This window comes from Sturnus vulgaris, chromosome 5 (genome assembly GCF_052056855.1).
Source record: "Sturnus vulgaris isolate bStuVul1 chromosome 5, bStuVul1.hap1, whole genome shotgun sequence".
Lineage (NCBI taxonomy): Eukaryota > Metazoa > Chordata > Aves > Passeriformes > Sturnidae > Sturnus > Sturnus vulgaris.
In genome coordinates this window covers 100,075-121,314 of record NC_142247.1, presented here as the reverse complement: position 1 = coordinate 121,314, position 21,240 = coordinate 100,075, and the positions used below count along the sequence as shown (strand labels likewise).

Here is a 21,240-nt window from a genome sequence, read left to right as displayed (position 1 = left end):
AAATGAGGAGAGTATTGTGAAAGGTGAAACAAATCAGATCATGCGAGCTGTGATTTCTGAGTTCTGACTTGAGGGCATTAATTTCAATACTCTAATAGAATATGCAATATTCCTTTCTGCAGATCTGAAGATGGCTTGTTTCAACTGACCCATTTTTCTCTGAGGGGCTCTGCAGTGGCTTCTGGATCGTCCTTGAGAAATCTGTTCTGATTGTAGTGGGAGTTACACAAACAGGCAAGTATTTTCATTCTTTAAATAAATTTTGCAAACAGATATATAGACTTCCTTTGCAGCTTTTCTCTGAAGTGTCCTTTTTAGTTCTTATCCATCTCTCAGATACAGAGTTTTTTAAAGCTGAGGAAAAAAGATGAAGTATTGAACTATTCATTTCAATAAACCAAAATACAACTTAATAACAAAACAAGGCTTTCAACACTAAAACACTATGTGTCAAAGGATATATCATTGTCTATGGCTACAGGAAGTTCCTGAGGGAACTGGAGCAGTTCTGCTGACCTGCTGAGTTGCAGATCATTTCAAGCATCTGGGCATATAGACAGCACCCTGAAAACAGAAGGAGTTCAGGGATACCATGCATATCATTGAAAGAAGAAAAAAACATGTAGTATCCTTACAGGACGTCAGTTAGGTGAAATAATAAATTCTTTTGTCACTAAGAATTGTTTCCAACAAGCTGGTGTAAAGGAATAAATTGGATGGCATAGTGTGGCTACAGATTTTTCTAAAACAATGACTGAGTTCTAAGCCACGTGGTCTGCAAATTCCTAGGACTCCCTGTGCTTCAGCACTACTGCTTTGTTGACCCTTGTAGTTTATTTCTGGACAGAGACTTTGCCTCCTATTCCTCTGTCAAAATTGTCTTTTTAGCATTAAAGACATGACAAGGTAGAAAGGGGGGTGCTCACATCTCTTAAAAAAACCAAAAAACTGAAAACTAGATACTTCAGAATTAAAACAAATGAACACTATGAAACATGCAAGTCATTGAGCCAAATTGTTTTAAGTAGAAAGGTTCAGTTTCAACATCTCAGCATACTCCTGTAATTAGTTCCACCAGATTCATGAGAGAGGTCCTTAAGCAACTCTATGTTGGCTTATGTGCTTTTGTATTTATTACTGTTTTCTCTTGAGATCAGATCACTCAGTAAAGAAATCAGTCATGACAGTGGAAACCAAACTCAGCAATGTCAATGACCCAAATCAGGAAGCAGAACCTGACCAGCTTTTGGATGATGAAGGAAACAAAAATCCACCACTCAAAAAGACTTCCTCTTGCACTGGATTGAAGGTTTGGTGCCTTAGCAATATCACCACGAATTACCATTGTTATCTGTTAAGAAATGTTGTTCAAGATGTGACATGCCAAGTTCCTTCATTTTGAGGAACTGGATGTGCACTGCAGGTCCAGGGGATAGTCAGATCTTATATTTTTTCTAAAGAAAATAAAAATTCACGATCTACCGTATTTACTCACAAGTTACTTGTAGGTGGATCTCCTATTTGGTCATTAGAGAGGGGCAGCAACTTCAAGAGGAAAACTTGAGCCAGCCTCAATTAGGTGCCTACAATACACTTGTCTGGAAGTTGTTGTCAGCACCAGTCTTGTAGGGTCAAAATAAGGTGAGGTGAACCATATTTCATCAAATGTTTTGTGGTTGACCTGAGTGAGGATTGCATTTTAAAACCCAAACAGCCGAGTAATTTTTGTTTGTGTTTTCATGCTTATCAGCAGTTTGAGATTTCAGCCAAAACCTCTGAGACCACTGCTGGCATAAGGCACAAAGGGTGATTCTCAGAATTTTTTCCAGTCAAGCTGAGCAAATATAGAACATGTCAGGACACTTGGAAGATTTTTCTCTTCATTCCTGGCAAAAAGAGAGTAAATATACAATTTTTCAAGCTTTTGCTTCTTGGAATGGCTTCATTTCTGGAAGTAGACAGTATTTCAATGTTTAAACCTATATTTACCTTGTTTATTTACTCAAGTTTCTGTTGTATTGGAACTCTTGCCCAGTGACCAACAAGTCTATTTGGTTTTTAGACTATGTGGAAATCACTGGATAATATTTAAACATACTTAACCATTTTACCGTATAAATCTTTGTTTGCAAAAGCCACAATGTGTGCTGGTGGAAACAACAGTCAAACTACAAAATAGTATTAAGCTGTTCCTTGTATATGGCATACAGGCAACATTTCAAAAAATATCAGATGACAGAGATGAACTCAGTATCACATTGCTCATACTGACGTACCACAAAAACTAGCTAAAAGCCTTTATTTTGATGTCACATGATTGAGTTAGAATCAGTTATGAATTGGCCTAAAATAAAGGGACATGTGACCCAAGCGAAAGGTAATTTGGGTTAAGATTAACTTTGCCACTCCAATTTGAGTAGCAAATATGATGATGATTGCTCCACATTTTAAAAATATTAATTTTAAATATATTTAAATATATTTTATTTTAATATTTTAAATATATTTGATCCCTCTCTGACCAGTTTTCCTGTCTGTCCCTCTCATTTTCTGTCTGAATCTTCCCCCAGGTATTTCTGGCTGCTCTGTCATTCAGCTACTTCAGCAAAGCCCTGTCAGGTACGATAATGAAGAGCTCCATCACTCAGATTGAGCGCAGGTTTGACCTGACGTCCTCCACTGCAGGTTTCGTCGACAGCAGCTTCGAGATGGGTAACGGATATTCCCAACACACAGAAAACTGCTCAGAGCAACATGAGGCAGCACCTGCCACTTATTCTGGTTCATTACCTTGCAGGCAACTTGCTGGTGATTGCATTTGTAAGCTATTTTGGAGCTAAGCTGCATAGGCCCAAAGTAATAGCTGTGGGATGCTTTACCATGGCTTTGGGATGCTTTTTATCAGCCATGCCTCATTTCTTCATGGGATAGTAAGTACTAATCAAGCTTAATTTGGATAACCTAACAATTGCATTGTGCTTTCTGGTTTTTAAATGAAACTTGTATATTTAGCCTTAGATTTCCAAAGGCCTGTAGAACCTCATTTTCATGTGCAATGAACCCCACGTGACACACACACATCACTATTATGATGGTGAATGTTCATTTGGAGAATATAGCTCTTCTGAAGTGAGAGTTCAACTCCTTGGAAAAAGGAGAAAATCACAGTGCTTTAGTTTCCACCCAGGCTTGTTCAGAAAGGAGGCAAAGAATGAAATGATGCTAGAGCCTGCAGATGGATGAGTGCTGGTAGAACTCATACCAGGTTCTTCCTTTTCCAAATGCACATGCTTGCTTAAACTGATTTTCCATATTGGATTAATTTTTATTCACCTTCTCCAGGCTCAGGGAATTTCTGCATTATGCTTGTATGTGATAAAGTTTCCAGCCATAGCTTCAACACAGGGATAACAAATAGAGTAAAACTTATTTCTGTTGATTTCTTAAATATATTAGAATAATTTTAGGTTTACTACTGCAAAAAGAAAACCGAGGAATGCTTTCTTTTATGTTAGTGGATCTTGCACTAGAACCAGACTTTTCATCAGTTTTTCACTCTTTAAGACACACCATGTATCATACTCATCCACACTGGGCAGTTCATGAACCTGAGCCTGAACATTTGGAGAGGAACTGTTCTGCCCTGTGTCTCCTGACAACTGCTCTTTGTTTCAACCTGAAACAATAGAGCCTGCCTGGTCTAACAGAGCCAGGGCAACTCCTTGAAGCAGAATGTGTGCTTTACCACGTTGTTCTGCTAAAGCTAATTGTACTTTGCAACTCAGCAGCACTCATTTCTGAGAGAGGGATCATGTTAAAGCAGCAGAACAGACCAAACACGTATCAAAAATGGAAAGGGGATCTTTGCTCAATGATCCCCTTTTTCTCCCTGGCTGTGAGGTCAACACAGGGAGCTCATTTGAACCTGACCCGAAATTTAGACAGCAAAAATTCAATCCTATCTGAAATACTTTCATGACCCCTTTTGAATTTTCCAGCTTAAAACACTATGCCTTCCAGACAGAGAATTCTAAGTTTTATTTGTTCTTAATTTTAGAATTTTGATTTTCTTAAATGCTCTTAAATAATCTTATTTGCTCCTTCAGTAGCCCTTTGCATTATTTGCTACCCTTCTCTTTAGGGAAACAGCAGCTAAGTGGTTCCAGCCCTACCACGCTGGTGTTTCCCAGGTGAGCAGTGCTTCTAAACCTACTGTTGTGTGTTTGCAGCTATAAGTATGAGACAACATCACATACAGCAGCTTCAGCCAACTTAACTTCCAGCATAAATCCCTGTTCCCTACATCAAGATGTGAATGACACTGTCCTGGAAGTCTCACAATCAGGTACAGAACTGTCAATGAAAGTACAAATACGGGAGCTTGTTTTGTCCTTGGTTGCAAGGATTCAGTTACCCAGGACCTGGTGAGTGGAAGAACTAGTGTGACAGGACATGAAACTGCAGAGAGTTTAACAGAAATAAATGGAGATTCCTATTATCCTCCTCACAATATGGAATACAGCTGGTTTGTGTGTTGCTTGTATGGGACACAGGTTGAGAATGAGCCAAGCTCTGCTCCAGAAACCATCTCAAACTTCTGACTTTAAAGATACATGATATATGCCAGGTAATATATTTATGAAAATATCAATAAGTTATTTTTTTAATAATTTTTTCTGATGGGTGATACCTGTGCTTTTAGAAATCAAATACAATGCAGGTGAAAGGATGTGTTATTAAAAGATCATGAAAAGTTATAATGGGGTTGACAGCCTTTCATTTATCTTCTATAAGGAGGTGTTCTTAATAACTTGATTTCTAACCTATAATCATTTCATGTGCTGTATTTCGTGTGATTTTCCCCCTGTTTCCCATTCAAATATTTTATTACAAAGACGTAAACTCTCATCTGCAGGCTGTGAGAAGGAGCCATCATCATATATGTGGATATATATCTTACTGGGAAACATGTTACGTGGGATTGGTGAGACACCAATAACACCACTGGGCATCTCTTACCTCGATGATTTTGCTAAAGAAGAGAATGTTCCTGTGTATGTAGGTAATCTCAACATGAAGTAAACTGAGAGATTTGTAGTGTAAGAGGTCGATCACCCTCTGCAGAGGACAACATTCAGCCATTAGAGGGTACTAGCATCTGCTTCATTGTATTTTCAGCGTGTTTGCACACAATAGCCATGATGGGCCCCATGTTTGGTTTCCTGTTGGGATCTCTATGTGCAAAACTGTACGTGGATATTGGGTTTGTGGATCCAGGTAAGCAAAACAGAGGAAAAGTGAAAGTAAGCCAATGCTTGTTCATAAGAATTTCCTATAAGCAGTTGCACATGTTTTCATTATATTAATTCTATTAATATACTTTATGTTTTAATTATATTTTTGTATCATTTTTATTGTATAATTTATTGCAATTTTACTGAGTTACTGAAAGCTTTTAGAATAAAGGAAGAATTAGACTAGGAGAGTATTTTAGAACTGTGGTTTAAGATTAAGGGATTGTAATACACATTTAACACTAAGAATTAGTACCAAGAACTCTCACAGAATCATGATTTTCTAAACTGGAATTTTAACAAAAAGATTCTGCTAGTACAGCAGCTTTACAGGTTGGGGAAATTACACACCCTTTCCTCTGAGTATTTTACATTATTTACATTTCACATAGCTTTTGCAGCACAAAATACACGTTTTCTCAGCCCTTGCTTATTCAGATGAAATGAAAATACGTGTGTGTATTCACATCTGCACAACACCAGAGGGGACACAGCAATCCCTGTAAGTGGTGGCTGTGGTCCTTAATCCTGTTCCTTTTCAGTGATCTTGTTTATCTAGCAGGACAGACAAGTTTTCAGAACTTCAGAATACTGTAGTTAGATAGGTGAATTATTTTGTCTTTGCCCTTTGTTTGAATTTATTTAAGAGTAGAGACAGTGAGCCACTTCTGGTCACGCAGTGAAGTCTTATAACCTTGGTCCCCCACAAAAAAATGCCAGAATTAAAAATCGTAAAAATAAAACCAGCTACTCTCATCTTCCTTACAATACATTTAAAGCCATGGGTAGTTTCACTGACACTACAGAGAATGTCCAATTGCTTAATAGCAACCTACACAATTCAGGAAAGCAGAGGATGGTCTCAGGAGCCAAAAAGCACACCAGGTTTGAGGGCTGTCTGCCACCCCTTTTGGTTTCCCATGTGTTGGGTAAGGACCTTGGTGTAGCTATGACTGTCACAGCCAGTCACAGACAGTGAAAAGTGTAGAAGGGTAGATAAAATGACACTGGACAAACAGGAATGGCTCCGAAACAAAAGAAAGCAAGTTTAGATTAGATGTTAGGAAGAAATTCTTCCCTGTGAGGATGGTCCAGAGAAGCTGTGGATGCCTCATCCCTGGAAGCGTTCAAGGCAAGGTTGGATGGGTCTTGGACCAACCTGGTCAACTGGCCACGGGCCACTTCCAATCCAAACCAATCTATGATTCTATAACACCGTTCAGGGCATGATTCCTGATGCCTTCACTGCATGGATGGTCCCTCACTGGATGTTTATTGTTGGAAGTCAGACACCATAAAATGTAGCTGTCATAGCAGAAAAAGGTTGGCAAGGTTCAGTTTCTTCACTGGGGTAATTGTGCCTGTTTCCCTCATTTCTAGGGAGCATCACTATCACCCCACAGGATTCACGCTGGGTGGGTGCATGGTGGCTTGGCTTTTTAATAGGTGGAGCAACCAGTTTCCTATCTGCTATTCCATTCTGCTTCCTGCCAAGGAGTCTGAAAAAGCCAGAGGAAGCCAATAAGGACAAAACTTCACATGGTCTCTTGGAAAGCACAGGTGCTGTGAGGAATAAATTTTCTCCTGAGAAAACTAAGCCAAGGAAGTGGTCAGCACTGCTGAAAGGCAAGTGTTTCTCATATTGTATAAATGGGAAAAGCAATATGCACAGCACGCATAGAAAATGTAACAGTTCTGCAAAATATTTTGCCTCCACTGCACTTCCATCTAAACCAGGCAGCTATCCCCAGGAAAGAAAAGGTCCACCAAAAACTATTAGAAGGACTCTGAGGTTCTGCATGCATCACCTGAGTGGCACCTACCTCTAAAATTTTGTGCTGGAAGAAATTTTAACAGTGGAAAAGTGTTCCTGTATCTGAACATAAAGAAAATATTCAAAGGCTCTTTTTGCAATATGGAAAGACAAATTATTAAGTTGAGAGAGTTCATGAAACTCTGAAGTACATTGGTACCTGATGAAAATACATCATGCTTCAATAGCTCTGGTTGTACAGTCCTTAGGCCAAAAAAACCTGCTGGAAAGAAGTGGCTTTGCCTTCTTTTGGGAATTTTTTTGTTCAAATCCCAGAGGAAGACACTCCACATCTCCACCGAGGCAGCTCTCACTTAGCCTTGAGCCTGCAATAATATACAAGTTGAACAAAGTCTGTGCTGTGTGGAGCCCCTTCATGAACATATCTCAACAGAGCAGCCAGGCCTTAACCCACACTTCTGTCTTCTTTTAGGATTCTCTTCCTGTATCTTAACCTCTGGTGTTTTTCAAGAACCTGATTTTGTTCTCAGATACCCCCATGCAAATGAAGATCAGTACAACTTGCACTTGGATAGCTCAGAACAGGACCTTGCCCTAAGTTTTGCAGGTTACTCACCAGTAATTATGCCATGCATCTTTCAAAGCCAATTCATATGTCCCTTTCTTTCAGATTTCTATAACTCCCTGAAAAAAGTATTGGGTAATCGAATGTACTTTACATTTTTGTGTTGCTCACTGTTACAGTTCAGTGGTTTTATTGGTTTCTTGACTTACAAACCAAAGTACATGGAACAGCAGTATGGACAATCTACATCCAAATCCAACTTTCTAATAGGTGAGTTCCACTGTGCAAGGACTGCTTGTGCTGTAAGCAGTGCATGGGGATAAGTTCTGGTGTGCTTTATCTGCTGTAATTCCATGCAGAACAGGTTGAGGTAAATGCTGGTCTGACCTGAAACCTGAATTATAAAACATGCAGGGTTTGTGCCTATGGGACAATAAGAAATTTTAAAGTTATATTATGCTACATTGCTTTTATATTATACTTTACCAAGGGCACCCCAAGTATGCATTGAGTGTGGTGAGGAAGTTTTAGTTGCTGAAGCATCTGGCAAGTTCCTTGCAATGGAAGTGGGTTTGGAGGCTTAGGCACTTCACAGACAGCGTGGGCAATCCAGGGGCTGGACTGAACACAAACCTTCCTAAAGTCATAACAGACCATAAAGCTGCCAGGAACAAAAAGCTCAGGAGACACTGGCTCTTAAGACTATAATGATTCTTTCATTCTATCATTCCCCTTCTATAATCTCTTTCAGGAATGACATCCTTACCTCCTGTAGGTCTTGGAATTTTCCTAGGAGGCCTTATAATGAAAAAGTATAAAATGGGCATCATTGGAGCAACAAAGTTTTCATTTACCATGTCTTTTTTGGCCTATGCCATCAGTTTGCTGCACTTTTTGGTTGGCTGTGATAACTATGTGGTGGCAGGAATGACAGTGTCCTATGAAGGGTGAGTATAAAGTAGGAAAGATTGTGTTTTTCTCCACAGTTCTCAAGAAATGTACTGTGACATCAAGGCTACAAGAGAAACATGCTTTTGGGATTCTTGAGAGGAAGTGAACACTACCATATGTCATTGGGGTAGTTTTGTTGGTCAGCAGAGTGTTAGCCTGACAAAGCCCAAAGCTGGGTAAAGATTAATCAGGAATTGAATCATTAGCAACATAGGTTGTTTTTCTGGGGGAGGGTGGGAGTGTTTCTGTGCAATGCTTTCTCTAGGAATGTAAATGGTGCACAGGGAATATGCTTAGGAAGCACTGGGATGAAAAAATGGCAAGCACATAAGTTTCATTAACCTAGAAAGGAGAAGATGAGTGAAGACATACCTTTTTGCTCAATACACAAAGGCTGTCTGAAAGTAAAAGATAATTCTGTGTTCTTCATATCTACTATGAAAAGTTAGGCTAGCCTTTAGCAGAGGGGTATTTTTTAACTGATCAGGAGATCTGGTGCATTTTTGCATTTATACTCAGTAAGACTATGGTAACTCTTGCTAGCTCTAAATTCAGCTGGGGTGAGTCCAATTGACCTCTCTTTCTCTTTTCTCTTTACACTAGTAAAACCAGTAGCAATGTTCTCATTTGCTCTAAAATTCTCTATATTCTGGTAATCACTTTAATATCAGTGTCAGTAGGATGGAATCTCAGACCAATAAAGATGTAGGAACCCAGCTGTGAAAACATGTCCTGGCATATGGGGTGGGGTTCAGAACAGCAACACTGTCACACAGAAGGGACTTCACTGACTTCAGCACTGAATTAAAAATTTCTTACATTTGTCTGAACTTAACTTCCAAGCAACCCCATTCCGTACCACAACAATTCCTTATTTTCTGGATGCAACTCTCACTGCAAATGTGCCTCCAACGTGTGGGATCCTGTGTGTGGAGCCAATGGAATCACCTACGTCTCAGCGTGTCTGGCGGGGTGCGCAACTTCCACGGGACAAGGAAAGAACACTGTAAGACCCTGCTTTGGCTTCCGAGGTTGCCTACCAGCTTATTTCCCATGTAACATCAGGGACTTAGTAAGAGGATGCATTTCAGGAAAACCAAAGTTACTGGGGACTAGTCAGTAAGGTATCTTTGATTTCTGGCTACAAACAGCACAGAAAAGAGAGATTTCTCTGAGTTATTACACATTAAGCAAAAAAGCACTAACTCCCTGTTCTAGATATTAATTTTCATATTCTGTAGGTTGAGCACAAGAGGGGGAAACACGCAAATCAAATTGGTTTCATGTTGCCTGAAGGTTGTCCATAGGTTCTGCCTTTCATAAATGTCATTTTTGCTGCCCTGAGGCTTTACCTAAAGTACACTAAGATAGAGTAGTATCATCCCTGCTACTGATCATTAATGTTTAAGTATGAAAAATGGGTTAAGGAAAGGCAGCTTGTTTTCTCCATGTGAGGCTTTGGGATGTCAGGAAACTGCTTGTTTTTCTGGGTGCAGTCACCAAATTTTGCTTAGCATGGAGTGCTGGAGATCAGAGTCCCAGAGACAAAGCTTCAGTCAATGGATGTAAACCTTCATTGGGCTGTGCCATTTGCATGTTTCCTGATGCCAGGTGATCACTCCTGAACACAAACGGTCCGGAGCTGTCTCTTTACTCTGTTTTCTCTGCAACAGAATCTCCATTTCATGAGCAGCGTCCTACTAAACCTGTTCTGTGTCTTCCAGGTCTTCCATAACTGCAGATGTCTTGAAATCAACAGTTCATGGTCAGGAAACACTTCTGCCACCTTGGGCCAGTGTCCAAAAAGTGATGATTGTTCGGTGAAGTTCATTTATTACACAGTAATACAAGTCATAGGTGGGTTTTGCTATGCCCTGGGAGCCACTCCTTCATACATGCTTGTGTTTAGGTGAGTACAGCTGGCTGTTTACCAAAGGCTTTCTAGTGAGGCTTTCAAAGTCATGTTTGTTTCCTTACCTTAGGGAAAAAAATTGCTTTCTTGCTCTTCAGGAGCTGTAGTGGTAGGACAAAGAGTAATGGGTTCAAACTGAAAGAGGGGAAGTTTAGGTTAGAATAAATTCCTCCCTGGGAGGGTGGGCAGGCCCTGGCACAGGGTGCCCAGAGCAGCTGTGGCTGCCCCTGGATCCCTGGCAGTGCCCAAAGCCAGGCTGGACATTGGGGCTGGGAGCAGCTGGAACAGTGGAAGGTGTCCCTGCCCACGGAATGGTTTTGGAGCAAGATAATCTTTAATGTCCCTTCCAAACCAAACCATTTTGTGATTCTATGTTCTGTAATCAGGTTTTCCAGAACATGTCCTTTTTTCTACTTGTATTTTGAAAGTGCCATGCATTTGCCAGGATTTGCCAGGATGTGCAAGGAGGTGGCAGAGGCTGGAGATAAGATGAATTCAAGATCAGTGCCCGTTTCTGATGCCTGGAGCACAGCTCCCCACGAAACAGATGAGCATATTGCAAGGAGGCTTTGTGCTGCCCAAGATGTGTCCCTGTACGGAGGAATGCTGTTCAAGCACAGAAAGATGCTGCACTAACCCTGTTACCTGCAACTCTTTTGTCTTGGGGCAATAGGATATTTCCCATTAAATATTCCATCAAATGAGGGAAATGAATGCCCAAGGGTGAAGGCAGTTGGAGAGCCCATTTCCAGAAGGTTGTGGCAGACTCTGATTATGACTTTAAAACTTCAATTCCTTTATTATGCATAGGGAATGGACTTGCCAGGAGCTATTTCCTGGGAGTCAGTAGATTAATTCACCTTTTTCATGCCACTTAACACACTTCAGCAGATGAAGGGAGCACTCTTCTTCCAAATTTTGGCTTTCCATCAACAAGAGTATTTCATAGCAGTTTAACAGGCATGTCTAAGCACTAAATGGGCCAACACTTCTCTTTTTTCCAGATGTGTCCATCCAGAGTTCAAAGCTCTCGCAGTTGGTCTCTACACACTGGTTATGAGAATGCTGGGTAAGAGAAACCATTGCAGAGTCCAATCCACCCAGTGTAGTCACCACTAGGGAAATACAAAGCTGATTTCTGAGATGTCCTTTCCTCTGAAATCTTGTCCCATTTTTTGCTCGTCTCCTTGCAGCTGGGATTCCAGCACCAGTTTATTTTGGTGCAGCCATTGACAAGACGTGCTTGAAATGGGGAAGCAGCAGCTGTGGGAAGCAAGGGGCGTGCAGGCTCTATGACTCCAATGCACACAGGTAAAGCAAAGTAGGGCACAGAAACTCTCTCTGGGGAAAGACATGCTTGGTTCTCTTACACTCTAGTGTGTGATCCAAAATCACAGTCAGATATTACTCTGGGCTCAGTGTCCAGTCAGTCCAGAATTCCTGAAATTGGAAAATCTCAAAATCAAATGTTAGGCTCTCAATTTTTCATCAGCTTTTATGTTGTACAAAAGAAACTTAATATCCATGACAGAGATTTCTGGAATGAATTATGTATTTTTAATATTCTTAGGGCCAATTAAAAATACCTCAGACTTTAGGACTTACCAAAAAGAGGAAAGTTACCCAAATTTACGTTATTTGCAGGCAGTTTGTTCACACTAACAAGAGTGTTTACTCTGTGCATTGGCCACTTTTGAGAGAAAAGCCCATGAAAGGACATTGTACAAAGTAGTTGTAGGTGTTGGTGAAACCCAAACACTATCAGTTTCCTGGGAGAATGCTCTATAGATTTTTCTCAGTTTCACTCAAGCCTTGGCCACTTCTGATGTGCTTTTTATTTTAACATACAATACACCAGTCTAGTGACCTCAATATATTTTCAGCCCTAAAGAGTCTAAAAAAAAAAAAAAAAAAAAATTATGGAAGTTTCACTTTGCAATTATCTTCATAAGCAAAAAGAATATTATCAGATCTTTAAGAGAAGATTTTGCAAGTAAAAATATCCAGTTTTTGGTATCATTCACAAGCAATGAGTTTTAATGTCTTCCTCTAAGCTTTTTTTCCCCCCTTTTTTGTATATATGAGAGCCTTAAAATCCATTAAAGTGATTTTCTTCAGCGTTTTTAAACAATTCAACCCCCAGCCCAATCTTCTATGCTCTGTCCCACAGGTATGTCTTCCTTGGTTTAGGAGCAATTTTAAGAGGTCCTTCCTACTTGATTGCAATAATTTTTTATACATTGGTAAAGAAACACTTTCAAAATAAGAATTCCGGGCCGGTGGAGAATGGACAAGAAGATGCTGCTGTGGATAAAGAAGACAATTGCAAGCTCAAAGAACGTTTGCCAGGTTCTTCTGATGCAGAGAATGAATCCTCTATTTAGAAAGTAATTTAGACCAGTGGCATGTGAATCAGGCCAGCTTCTTTTAGAAGTACCATTCAAAATGCTGTGAGTAACTCAATAATAAATAATGACACTGTATAGAGAGCATAACAAATAGCGAAACTGCAAACAATAAACACTAACAAACAAGTATGAAAATGCCCTTTGTGTACCTGATTACCAGTAACAGAAGTAGTTCCACAAACTGAACCAAATTCTCAACAGGCAAAGAAAAACCTCCTTGGCAGTTCTGACAGAGCCAGGCTGGGTTTTTTTGCGGGATCAAAGATGCTGCCAGAACATTCACATGCCAAAGGCCCACAGAAAGTGATCCTGATCCTGTGTGCAGATCCATGCAGGGGACTGGCACAGGAGAGACAAGCTCAAGGCTAGGACAAGCTTTCTGATTCCATCAAATTCAATCAAAATTCACAGTGAGCCAATGCATTTAAGCCAAACACCGAATTGTGTCATTGCACCTGGTTTTACATCTCAAAGTCGGCAAAAGCAGTATTTTCCCAAGAAGCATCATGTCTTGCCTCAGCTGAAAAAGTTACGCCTGCTTAAGACTGCACACATGTTTTCATAAAAAATTATTAAAAAAAAAAGAGTCGTGGAATTTTATTTAAAAATACCTTTTTAAAAAATCATTATTTAAGAGATTCTGAAACTCGAGGAGCACTCTTGGCTGTATTGCCATGCCCCGCAGAGACCGGCAGAGGGCGCGCAAAGGACAGCGCTGCTCCCCATGACCGTCGCGACAAGCGATGTGTCCCAGTGACTGTCACGACAAGCGATGTGTGTCCCAGTGACTGTCCCGACAAGCGATGCGTGTCCCAGTGACTGTCCCGACAAGCGATGCGTGTCCCAGTGACTGTCATGACAAGCGATGCGTGTCCCAGTGACCGTCACGACAAGCGATGCGTGTCCCAGTGACCGTCGCGACAAGCGATGCGTGTCCCAGTGACTGTCATGACAAGCGATGAGTGTCCCAGTGACTGTCCCGACAAGCGATGCGTGTCCCAGTGACTGTCATGACAAGCGATGAGTGTCCCAGTGACTGTCCCGACAAGCGATGCGTGTCCCAGTGACTGTCATGACAAGCGATGCGTGTCCCAGTGACCGTCACGACAAGCGATGCGTGTCCCAGTGACTGTCATGACAAGCGATGCGTGTCCCAGTGACTGTCATGACAAGCGATGTGTGTCCCAGTGACCGTCACGACAAGCGATGTGTGTCCCAGTGACCGTCGCGACAAGCGATGTGTGTCCCAGTGACTGTCACGACAAGCGATGTGTTTTCCACACTGGGTTATTCCGAGGGAAGTTCTACATCAGGCAGGAGAAAGCACCCGTCTGTGTTTCCACACACTTTAACATTCCCTGGGCTCATTTACTAGAAGCTGCCTTTGTGCATTTGTTGGTTTGCTTTCGCTGTACCACGTCACTTGGAGCTTGACAACTTGTTATTACTTTAAATAAAAAGATGAGCACTTGAGTGCCATTTCACAACAAGACGACTGATACTTTAAAATAGATGCTCAAGGCTCAGTGGGATATGGTTAATAGATAAATTTAAAAAATATCCAAAACCATATATGCTGAGCAAAATGCTGAGTTGTTCTGAAATGTCTGTCATGACAGTCACTTAGCAGCTATTGCAGCAGCTGGAGGGAGAAGAATGGGACGTTTTTTCCAAATGAAGTGATATTTACTGAAGGTAGAGATTCTCCATCCATCAAAACTAGAGAAATTCTTTATTCTTCTTTAGCCCGGAGTAAAGGAGGCTCAGGGGAGCCCTGTGGATCTCCACAGCTCCCTGTGGCAGGAGGGTACATCCAGGGGGGTCAGGCTCTTCTCCCAGGGAACCACAAGAGGACAAGGGGAAAGGCTTCAAGCTGTGCCAGGGGAGGTTCAGCTTGGACATCAGGAATATTTTCTTGACAGAAATGCTTGGAACTGACTGCCCAGAGAAGTGTTGGACTCACCACCCCCAGAAGAAACACACCAAGGGTGACATGCTGTAAACCGCAAAATGAATTCACATTGTTCAGTGCTTGCACAATGGGCGAGAGAAAAACATAGAAAAAGAAGAAAGGTCTTTTCCTATCTTGCTACTTTCTGTACCTAAAGCAGGCAAGGGAATTATTTTTGTCTTTTCTATTAGTGCTCAGGAAAATAACAGAATCTTTCCCACTTTTTAAGAAGTACCTGATGTCCAAAGTCAATACAGAAATACTTATTAGCTAAGCATGCTTTGCTTAAGATGTTTCCCCTTTTTTTTTTAGTATCTCCGCTTCAATACAAAGCTGGAACACATTAAAAAAAAAAAACAAACAAGAATTGGTTTTCCAAGTCTGTGTGTAGTGCCATGAGCTTTATGTGAATCAATGCAAAACATGAGCAAAACTCATTCTTTTTTTTATGTGGTGCATGCCACCCCATGGATGCTGCCATAGGTTTATTCTGGAGTAGAATCTACAGGCAATAAAGTACATCACAGGCATGTGATAGACAAAAAAAAAATCTGTCATTTCTTTTAGGTGACAAAGCTTCTACTGATGCAAATCAATCAGGTGTGAATAATTTGACTTTGTCCGAACTGTGAAGGGAACTCATTAGTTATCATCTAAAGCAGTGTTAGAAGTTATCACTATTCTTTTTTTTAAATTTCAGAATTTATCAAATGGATTTTTTGGCAAAATGCTCATCTGTCAAGCATTATATGTGTGCAGCAGAACAACAGAGTTGACTTTAGTTTCAAACACACATATGCATTTTTCTTTCTAATAAAACTCTTGGAATTTAAAACATACCATAAATTTAATGCATCAGTGTGGAATATGAAAACATAAGGGACAGCCTGGAGTGCTGTGCAAGCCCACCCTGAGTGCCCTGTGGGATTAGGGTCACAACGTGACCCCACATGGATGTTGTGTTCAACTCACCTCAAGAAGTGTCTTATATGCAGTCAGATCTCTCAATTCTTTCAAAATTTCAGATTGTTTGCTGCATTCACCTGAAATCCTAGACGTTATCAGTCCTTGTAAAAAAGATATCTGCAGTAATAGAGCTAATTAGTTTTCTTGGTGCTCCTTCATGTACATGCTTTCTGGAATTCCTTACTTACACTAAGTAGCTGCAAGTATTTACTTGCAAAAGCTCCTTAGTTTCCAATTATTCATACTATTCTTTTTTTTCCCCTTCTTGACAACAGATTTTGAAGGAGAATTCAATGGCTGACTCATTTCTGAATCATCATTAATTTCAGCCCACTAGTCTTTTTTTAATCCTCATTTTAATACACAGGATTTAAAGTTGTTTGTTGTTTTCTTTGACTTCAGGAATGCATTGAGTTGGTTAAAAAGAAGTATTATGGAGAGTAAGAAATGCTTTTGCCATCCAGGTCTTACAAATGCCCTTATTCCAGCCCTGTTTGACAAATCCTCCAGCGATATAGGAAATTCAACAGCTAGTTCTTAAGGTCATCCAAGCATTTGTAGGTCTGGAAGACCTGTCTTTGGGTCAGGTGTCATTATCTCTGTATTGATGATACTAATGGAGCAGGGATGCACTTTGTAGTCAATTTGACCTTGCAAAAAAAATGTCAATATTGGCATGGAAAGAATCAGCAGGCAATTTATTGAACAAATATGCTGCTGTTGATCCTTAAAAGATTTGGGAGGACTGGATATTTCAACAAATGTAGAACAAAACTGACATGGCAGCACGTACTTAAGGAAGTATGGATGGGCCAAAATCAAAATAAAAATGTGTCAAACAGATGTATTACCTAAATTATTCTACCTCTAAAACCAGATGAAATGCTAAAAATAGTTATCAAAACACAGTGCAGAGAGCCCGCATGGGCAGTCTCTGCAAGACATCAGTTCTTAGGTGTTATTTCTGTCTTTGTAGAGAGCAAAGGAAAAGGACTGGAAATGCAAGGAACAGAACTGATAACAGTAACGAGATTAAATTGTTCAAAGATTTATTATTAACAATGAAAATCTGCAAATAATCCAGCCCAGTTAATTCAAGAAAAGGAGACCTCTGGGTAGGGACGGCACGCAGGGCTAGGATTGTTTGTGTTGATGCTGAAGTGAGTTCCTGCACTTTTCAAAAGAGAAAATCCTGTTAAGGAATTACTCCCCTGTTTGTAATCCCTTCACTCTAAATTGCTGCAATTTACCCTCTGCAGTGACAGCTCAGTGATCAGCATGAACTGTTTTTGTTCCTCTGCTCCTCAGTTTTTCTCTCAGATGTCTTCTGGGATCTACAGGGAAAAAGTGGAAATCGTAGTATTTCCACCAAACTTTCCAGTTGTATCTTCAGGTCTTAGGTCAGTCTCCATCAACACTATGAAGTCAGAGAAGAGACAAAAAACTGAGCTGGAAATAACAATTATATATTGCACAAAAATATTTGAATGATCTGACATGAGAAGTGTTCTTTATCTTCCAAATCCTTGCTTGGAGGATCTGTTGCCCTCAAGGTGGACATTTTTGACACACTAAAGTTGAACAGATTACCTTGGCATTTGGGGTGTTTGCATTCACTTCCTTATTCTTTTACAGTCTTATTTCTTCAGTCAAGAAATGCCAGCTAGGTAAAATAACATTTTCCAAAGCACTTATACACCAGATTTATAAGTCAAATTCCTAAGTTAAAATTTGTTTTTCAGGTTTACTTTACCATGGCATCCCAATGGCTGGAGGTTCCAAAAAGCTTAACTCACGTTCAGTAATGAAACCGTGTAAGTGCTTTGAAACTGCCATTTGTGTGAGTTAGATGACAGTAAACATACAAGAAAGGAAGTGCTTTAGGATGTATTTCCTACTCTAAAGAGATACACCTTCAGAAACCAGGATGTTATATTATTTATTAACAGTTTTTGAGATGTTCCCTCATTCTGGGCGAGCTTTGCATGTCTGAAAAGTTATATATAACTTAGAAGTATTTTGGTAACTTTTATTATCTAAAGTTCCCACCCTTTCATTTCTTGATCCATGAGTAATGAGTAACTGGAGACACAGGTGTGCAGCTGGAAGTTTTGATTCATTTCGCTTCCACTGACTGCAGTTATGAACGCGCCTTTGCCTTTCAGTTTCCAGGGCAGGGCTTTGGCTCTGTCCAGTCACCTCCAGAATCTGTAGCAGGTGCTTTTTTCAGCACTTGAACAGGTGCCAGCTGGATTCAGCAGTTTCAGCTCACTTAGTTGTAATCATGCCTTCGACTGCAATGTAAATCTCCTCCTTTTTTTTGTATTGGTTTATTATTTTATGATCCAGGCTTTTTTCCAATCAACATCAGATATCAGGTATTTGCAGGCTAAAGCAAATACAAGATTGGAACAGTCAGGGATTGGCAAACATTCTTATCTTCAGAAGAATTGAACCTTTTAGTGTGCTTGCTCTGAAATGACTTTAAAAAACCCTGAAAAATAAAAGCTAAAATATTTTTGAGGTGCCTTGATTTTTTTTTTATAAAATGCTTTATTCAGTGAATCTGGTACTAGATCTTTCAGATTTCTGAACACTAATGATTTTAAACTAAAAATTGTTACCCAAATTACCTAAAATAGTATACCCAAAAATAAAATTCTTCTTCTAAATTCATTATCAGCTTTTTAAGATGCAGATCCATACTTATGAGCAACAATGGGAAACTTTTTCACAGTCTCCTAAAGCAAACTCTTCTCTTCATTTGCAATTTTATTCATGTGCTGATGTGTTCCACTCTGCAAACCAGGTATCCTGATGAGCCATTCTCCTACTGATATAATATTACATTTGGCCATTATAATCCTGTGTGATTCACACCTTCTGCTGCCTGTGAAGAATAAAATTCTATATAGAAATTTATCTATCTGTTATGTTTAGGAGATGGTTTTCTGACCCATGCACCTGCAGCTTTAAAAAGAATGTTGAAGCAATCAATACAGAAAACCTGGCAGGACCTCTGAGGTATTTCAGATCATAATATTATCATTATTATTATTATATTACCTGTTATAGTACAGGAGTCATATTTCAAGTTTCATTGATCTTTTCAGGACTCAGCACAAAGTCTGTGATTCTGTGACCTGGTGTAATACTAATTTTAGAGGTAATAATATGTAACATCAGTGTTCCATTGATAAGAAAATATTAAAATAAATACGCATTCAAATAAGAGTAAGTCATTTATGGTTTTTGCAGATAACAAGAGCACTAATTCATTTATGCAGCAATATCTCCTACAGAGAAACATGAAACTCTTTTGATGATTTCCTACTTGCTGACTTTAGAGAAGAAAATGCTGCATTTTATATCAATGTCTTATAGTGCAATACAGCTCAGGAAATGAATTATTTAGGTTTGACAGTCACTGACTCTGAATGTCTCTGGTTTAAGATGCAGATCTATTGTAAGAATTTTAGTAATACTTGCCAGGTTTTTTTCCCTGCAAAATCGATTTTTTTTTCTGACCAAATCTCAAGGATTCCATCAGAATATTTTGTCATAACCTGTATTTCTCCTGTAACAATTACCTTATTGCCTCTCATTAATGTTCATTAAACTGATCTACAGAAATCCGATGACCTGTTGCTTTCTGATATTCTTAGTCACTCAAGACTTAGTTTTTTCACTAAAATTGGTAATCATTACTGCATGTTTACAGCACCTAACTAAAAAAACAGGACTTAGTCTCACTAGAAAAACAATCCCCAGCTTGAACTGTGATTTAGTTATGTTTATGTAGTTCAGAATAAATACACTAATTAAATAGAAAGCAGCACTGGAGAAAAAAAAACCAACAAATGTGATTCACATCCATATTAACAATTTCAGTTGGAAAAAACTTTGACCATATTTTAAACTTGAGGAATGCAAAATGACAACATACTTCACAGTGAAAACTGGTAGTCTAAATCTAATGTTACCTCTCTCCTATGTCATAAAAACATTTCGAATGCTTTAAATTTAACTTGACAGCCTGAGGTATTTTCTGTTTATTCTGCAACTAGTACTTTATTCCCAACTTATTATTGTGCCAAGATACACAGGAGTTGTTGATAATGGGGACACAAAAGCCATAGGAGGGCTTGGTTTTTGCAGGGTACATGATCCTAATGCATACAGAAAACTGTGGCTTTAGGGATGATGGGGTTTTTTCTATTTCTTTGATAAACAACGAGAACACATGATAAAAACAGGTAGTCATAGGTCATTATGTCTGCTTGGTTGTATATCTAAAAGCAAAGAAATGCCTGATAACTGAGCTGTCTTCTGTCCTGTGCAGTTATTCTGACAGAAGGACTTTGAAAATGCCATTAAAAAGGTTTTTGATATCCTCAGAGTTGGATAAACACAAGGCTCATGCCCTTAAATCTCCTGCAGTCTGATGAAAACTCACTGCCTTTTTTATTTGACCATTGATTTAAGTGGACTCACCATGATTTATGACCCATCTCTATAACGATCCCTAAACTACATGCTTTGCAGTCTGTATTTGAAAGCATGCCTGGCTTGGTAGAGTTGCAAATTTGCCTCCAAAATGGCTTTCTTGGTTAATTTATCTGGTGAACTTGAAAGACAACAGGTTTTTCTTCTTTCCTGGAGGATTTCCCCGTGATGGAGCTCAGAGATGTCACAGCTCTCACACAGGACAGTTTTGATCCTAGAGTCAGTAATGTGATTTTGCCATCACACCAGAGTCCCAGGGCCCCCTCTGCCCCTCAGGCTGCTGAAGCCTTGCCTTTGGAGCAGGAGCAATTGGAAGGGAGAATGTCTTTACTTCTCTGTTGTGAGAAGAAGGACATAAAAAGCTTTTGGAAAATGCCACTTGATTGACCACCTATTAAATTTTTTGCATGTTCCACACCAGTTGGCTGTTGGAATACAAGCTGTTCCATTGAAGAAACTTCTGTTCACAGAAGAGTGCTAGATTTGCACTCAAAAACAGTTCATGCTGAAAACACAGGGTTGTGAGACAGCCCTGGAGCTGTCAGAATGCTGAGTGAGAGGCTCATTTAATACTACCTATGGCAGGGCTTGTGCTATTGATTTGGGACTCTTATGAAGAATGATGCTAATTCTCATTTGTTTGAAAAACCTCGCTTTACTAAGTTTTATCTGGGTTAAATAGCTGGGCATGAATCATCAGATCTGACCAGAATCTCATTTCCAGTCTGACATCAATTATCAACGTGCTTTTGATAAAACATTACCTCCTGGGAAAATCAAGATGCTCCCATCAAAAAACCCCCATAATATTAAAAAAACAACGTACAGAAATAAATACCCAAACAACAGAAGTAAAAGGGAAATGATGTCAGTATGAGTCATCTGACTGACTCTATGTCTGGCACAGATCAGG

The 21,240-nt window shown here is 39.7% G+C and overlaps 2 protein-coding genes and 1 long non-coding RNA gene across 3 annotated transcripts in view; 2 read left to right on the top strand and 1 right to left on the bottom strand.

Moving 5' to 3' along the window:
• The window catches only part of LOC106849461 (solute carrier organic anion transporter family member 1C1), a 33,162-nt gene extending 32,928 nt beyond the window's left edge, over window positions 1-234 (top strand). The window contains exon 15 of the mRNA XM_088164474.1: window positions 123-234. Within this exon, the coding sequence (XP_088020600.1) occupies window positions 123-210 (88 nt within the window). The 3' untranslated portion in view covers window positions 211-234. The remainder of the gene's footprint in view (window positions 1-122) is intronic.
• Window positions 117-13,039, top strand: LOC106849460 (solute carrier organic anion transporter family member 1C1-like). Its single transcript, XM_014870071.2, has 15 exons — window positions 117-234; window positions 1,158-1,309; window positions 2,571-2,712; window positions 2,798-2,930; window positions 4,230-4,345; window positions 4,916-5,062; window positions 5,179-5,277; window positions 6,675-6,920; window positions 7,739-7,903; window positions 8,385-8,580; window positions 9,428-9,590; window positions 10,309-10,493; window positions 11,501-11,565; window positions 11,690-11,807; window positions 12,667-13,039. Exons 2-15 carry the CDS (start codon window positions 1,181-1,183, stop codon window positions 12,878-12,880), a joined length of 2,118 nt encoding a protein of 705 aa, XP_014725557.1. The 5' UTR covers window positions 117-234; window positions 1,158-1,180; the 3' UTR covers window positions 12,881-13,039.
• On the bottom strand, window positions 12,270-16,056 carry LOC148223495 (uncharacterized). The gene is made up of 2 exons (XR_015803606.1): window positions 15,828-16,056; window positions 12,270-14,900 (listed from the first exon to the last, which is right to left on the bottom strand). It is a non-coding gene; the product is annotated as an uncharacterized LOC148223495 (long non-coding RNA).
• Between the last annotated feature and the right edge of the window lie 5,184 nt (window positions 16,057-21,240).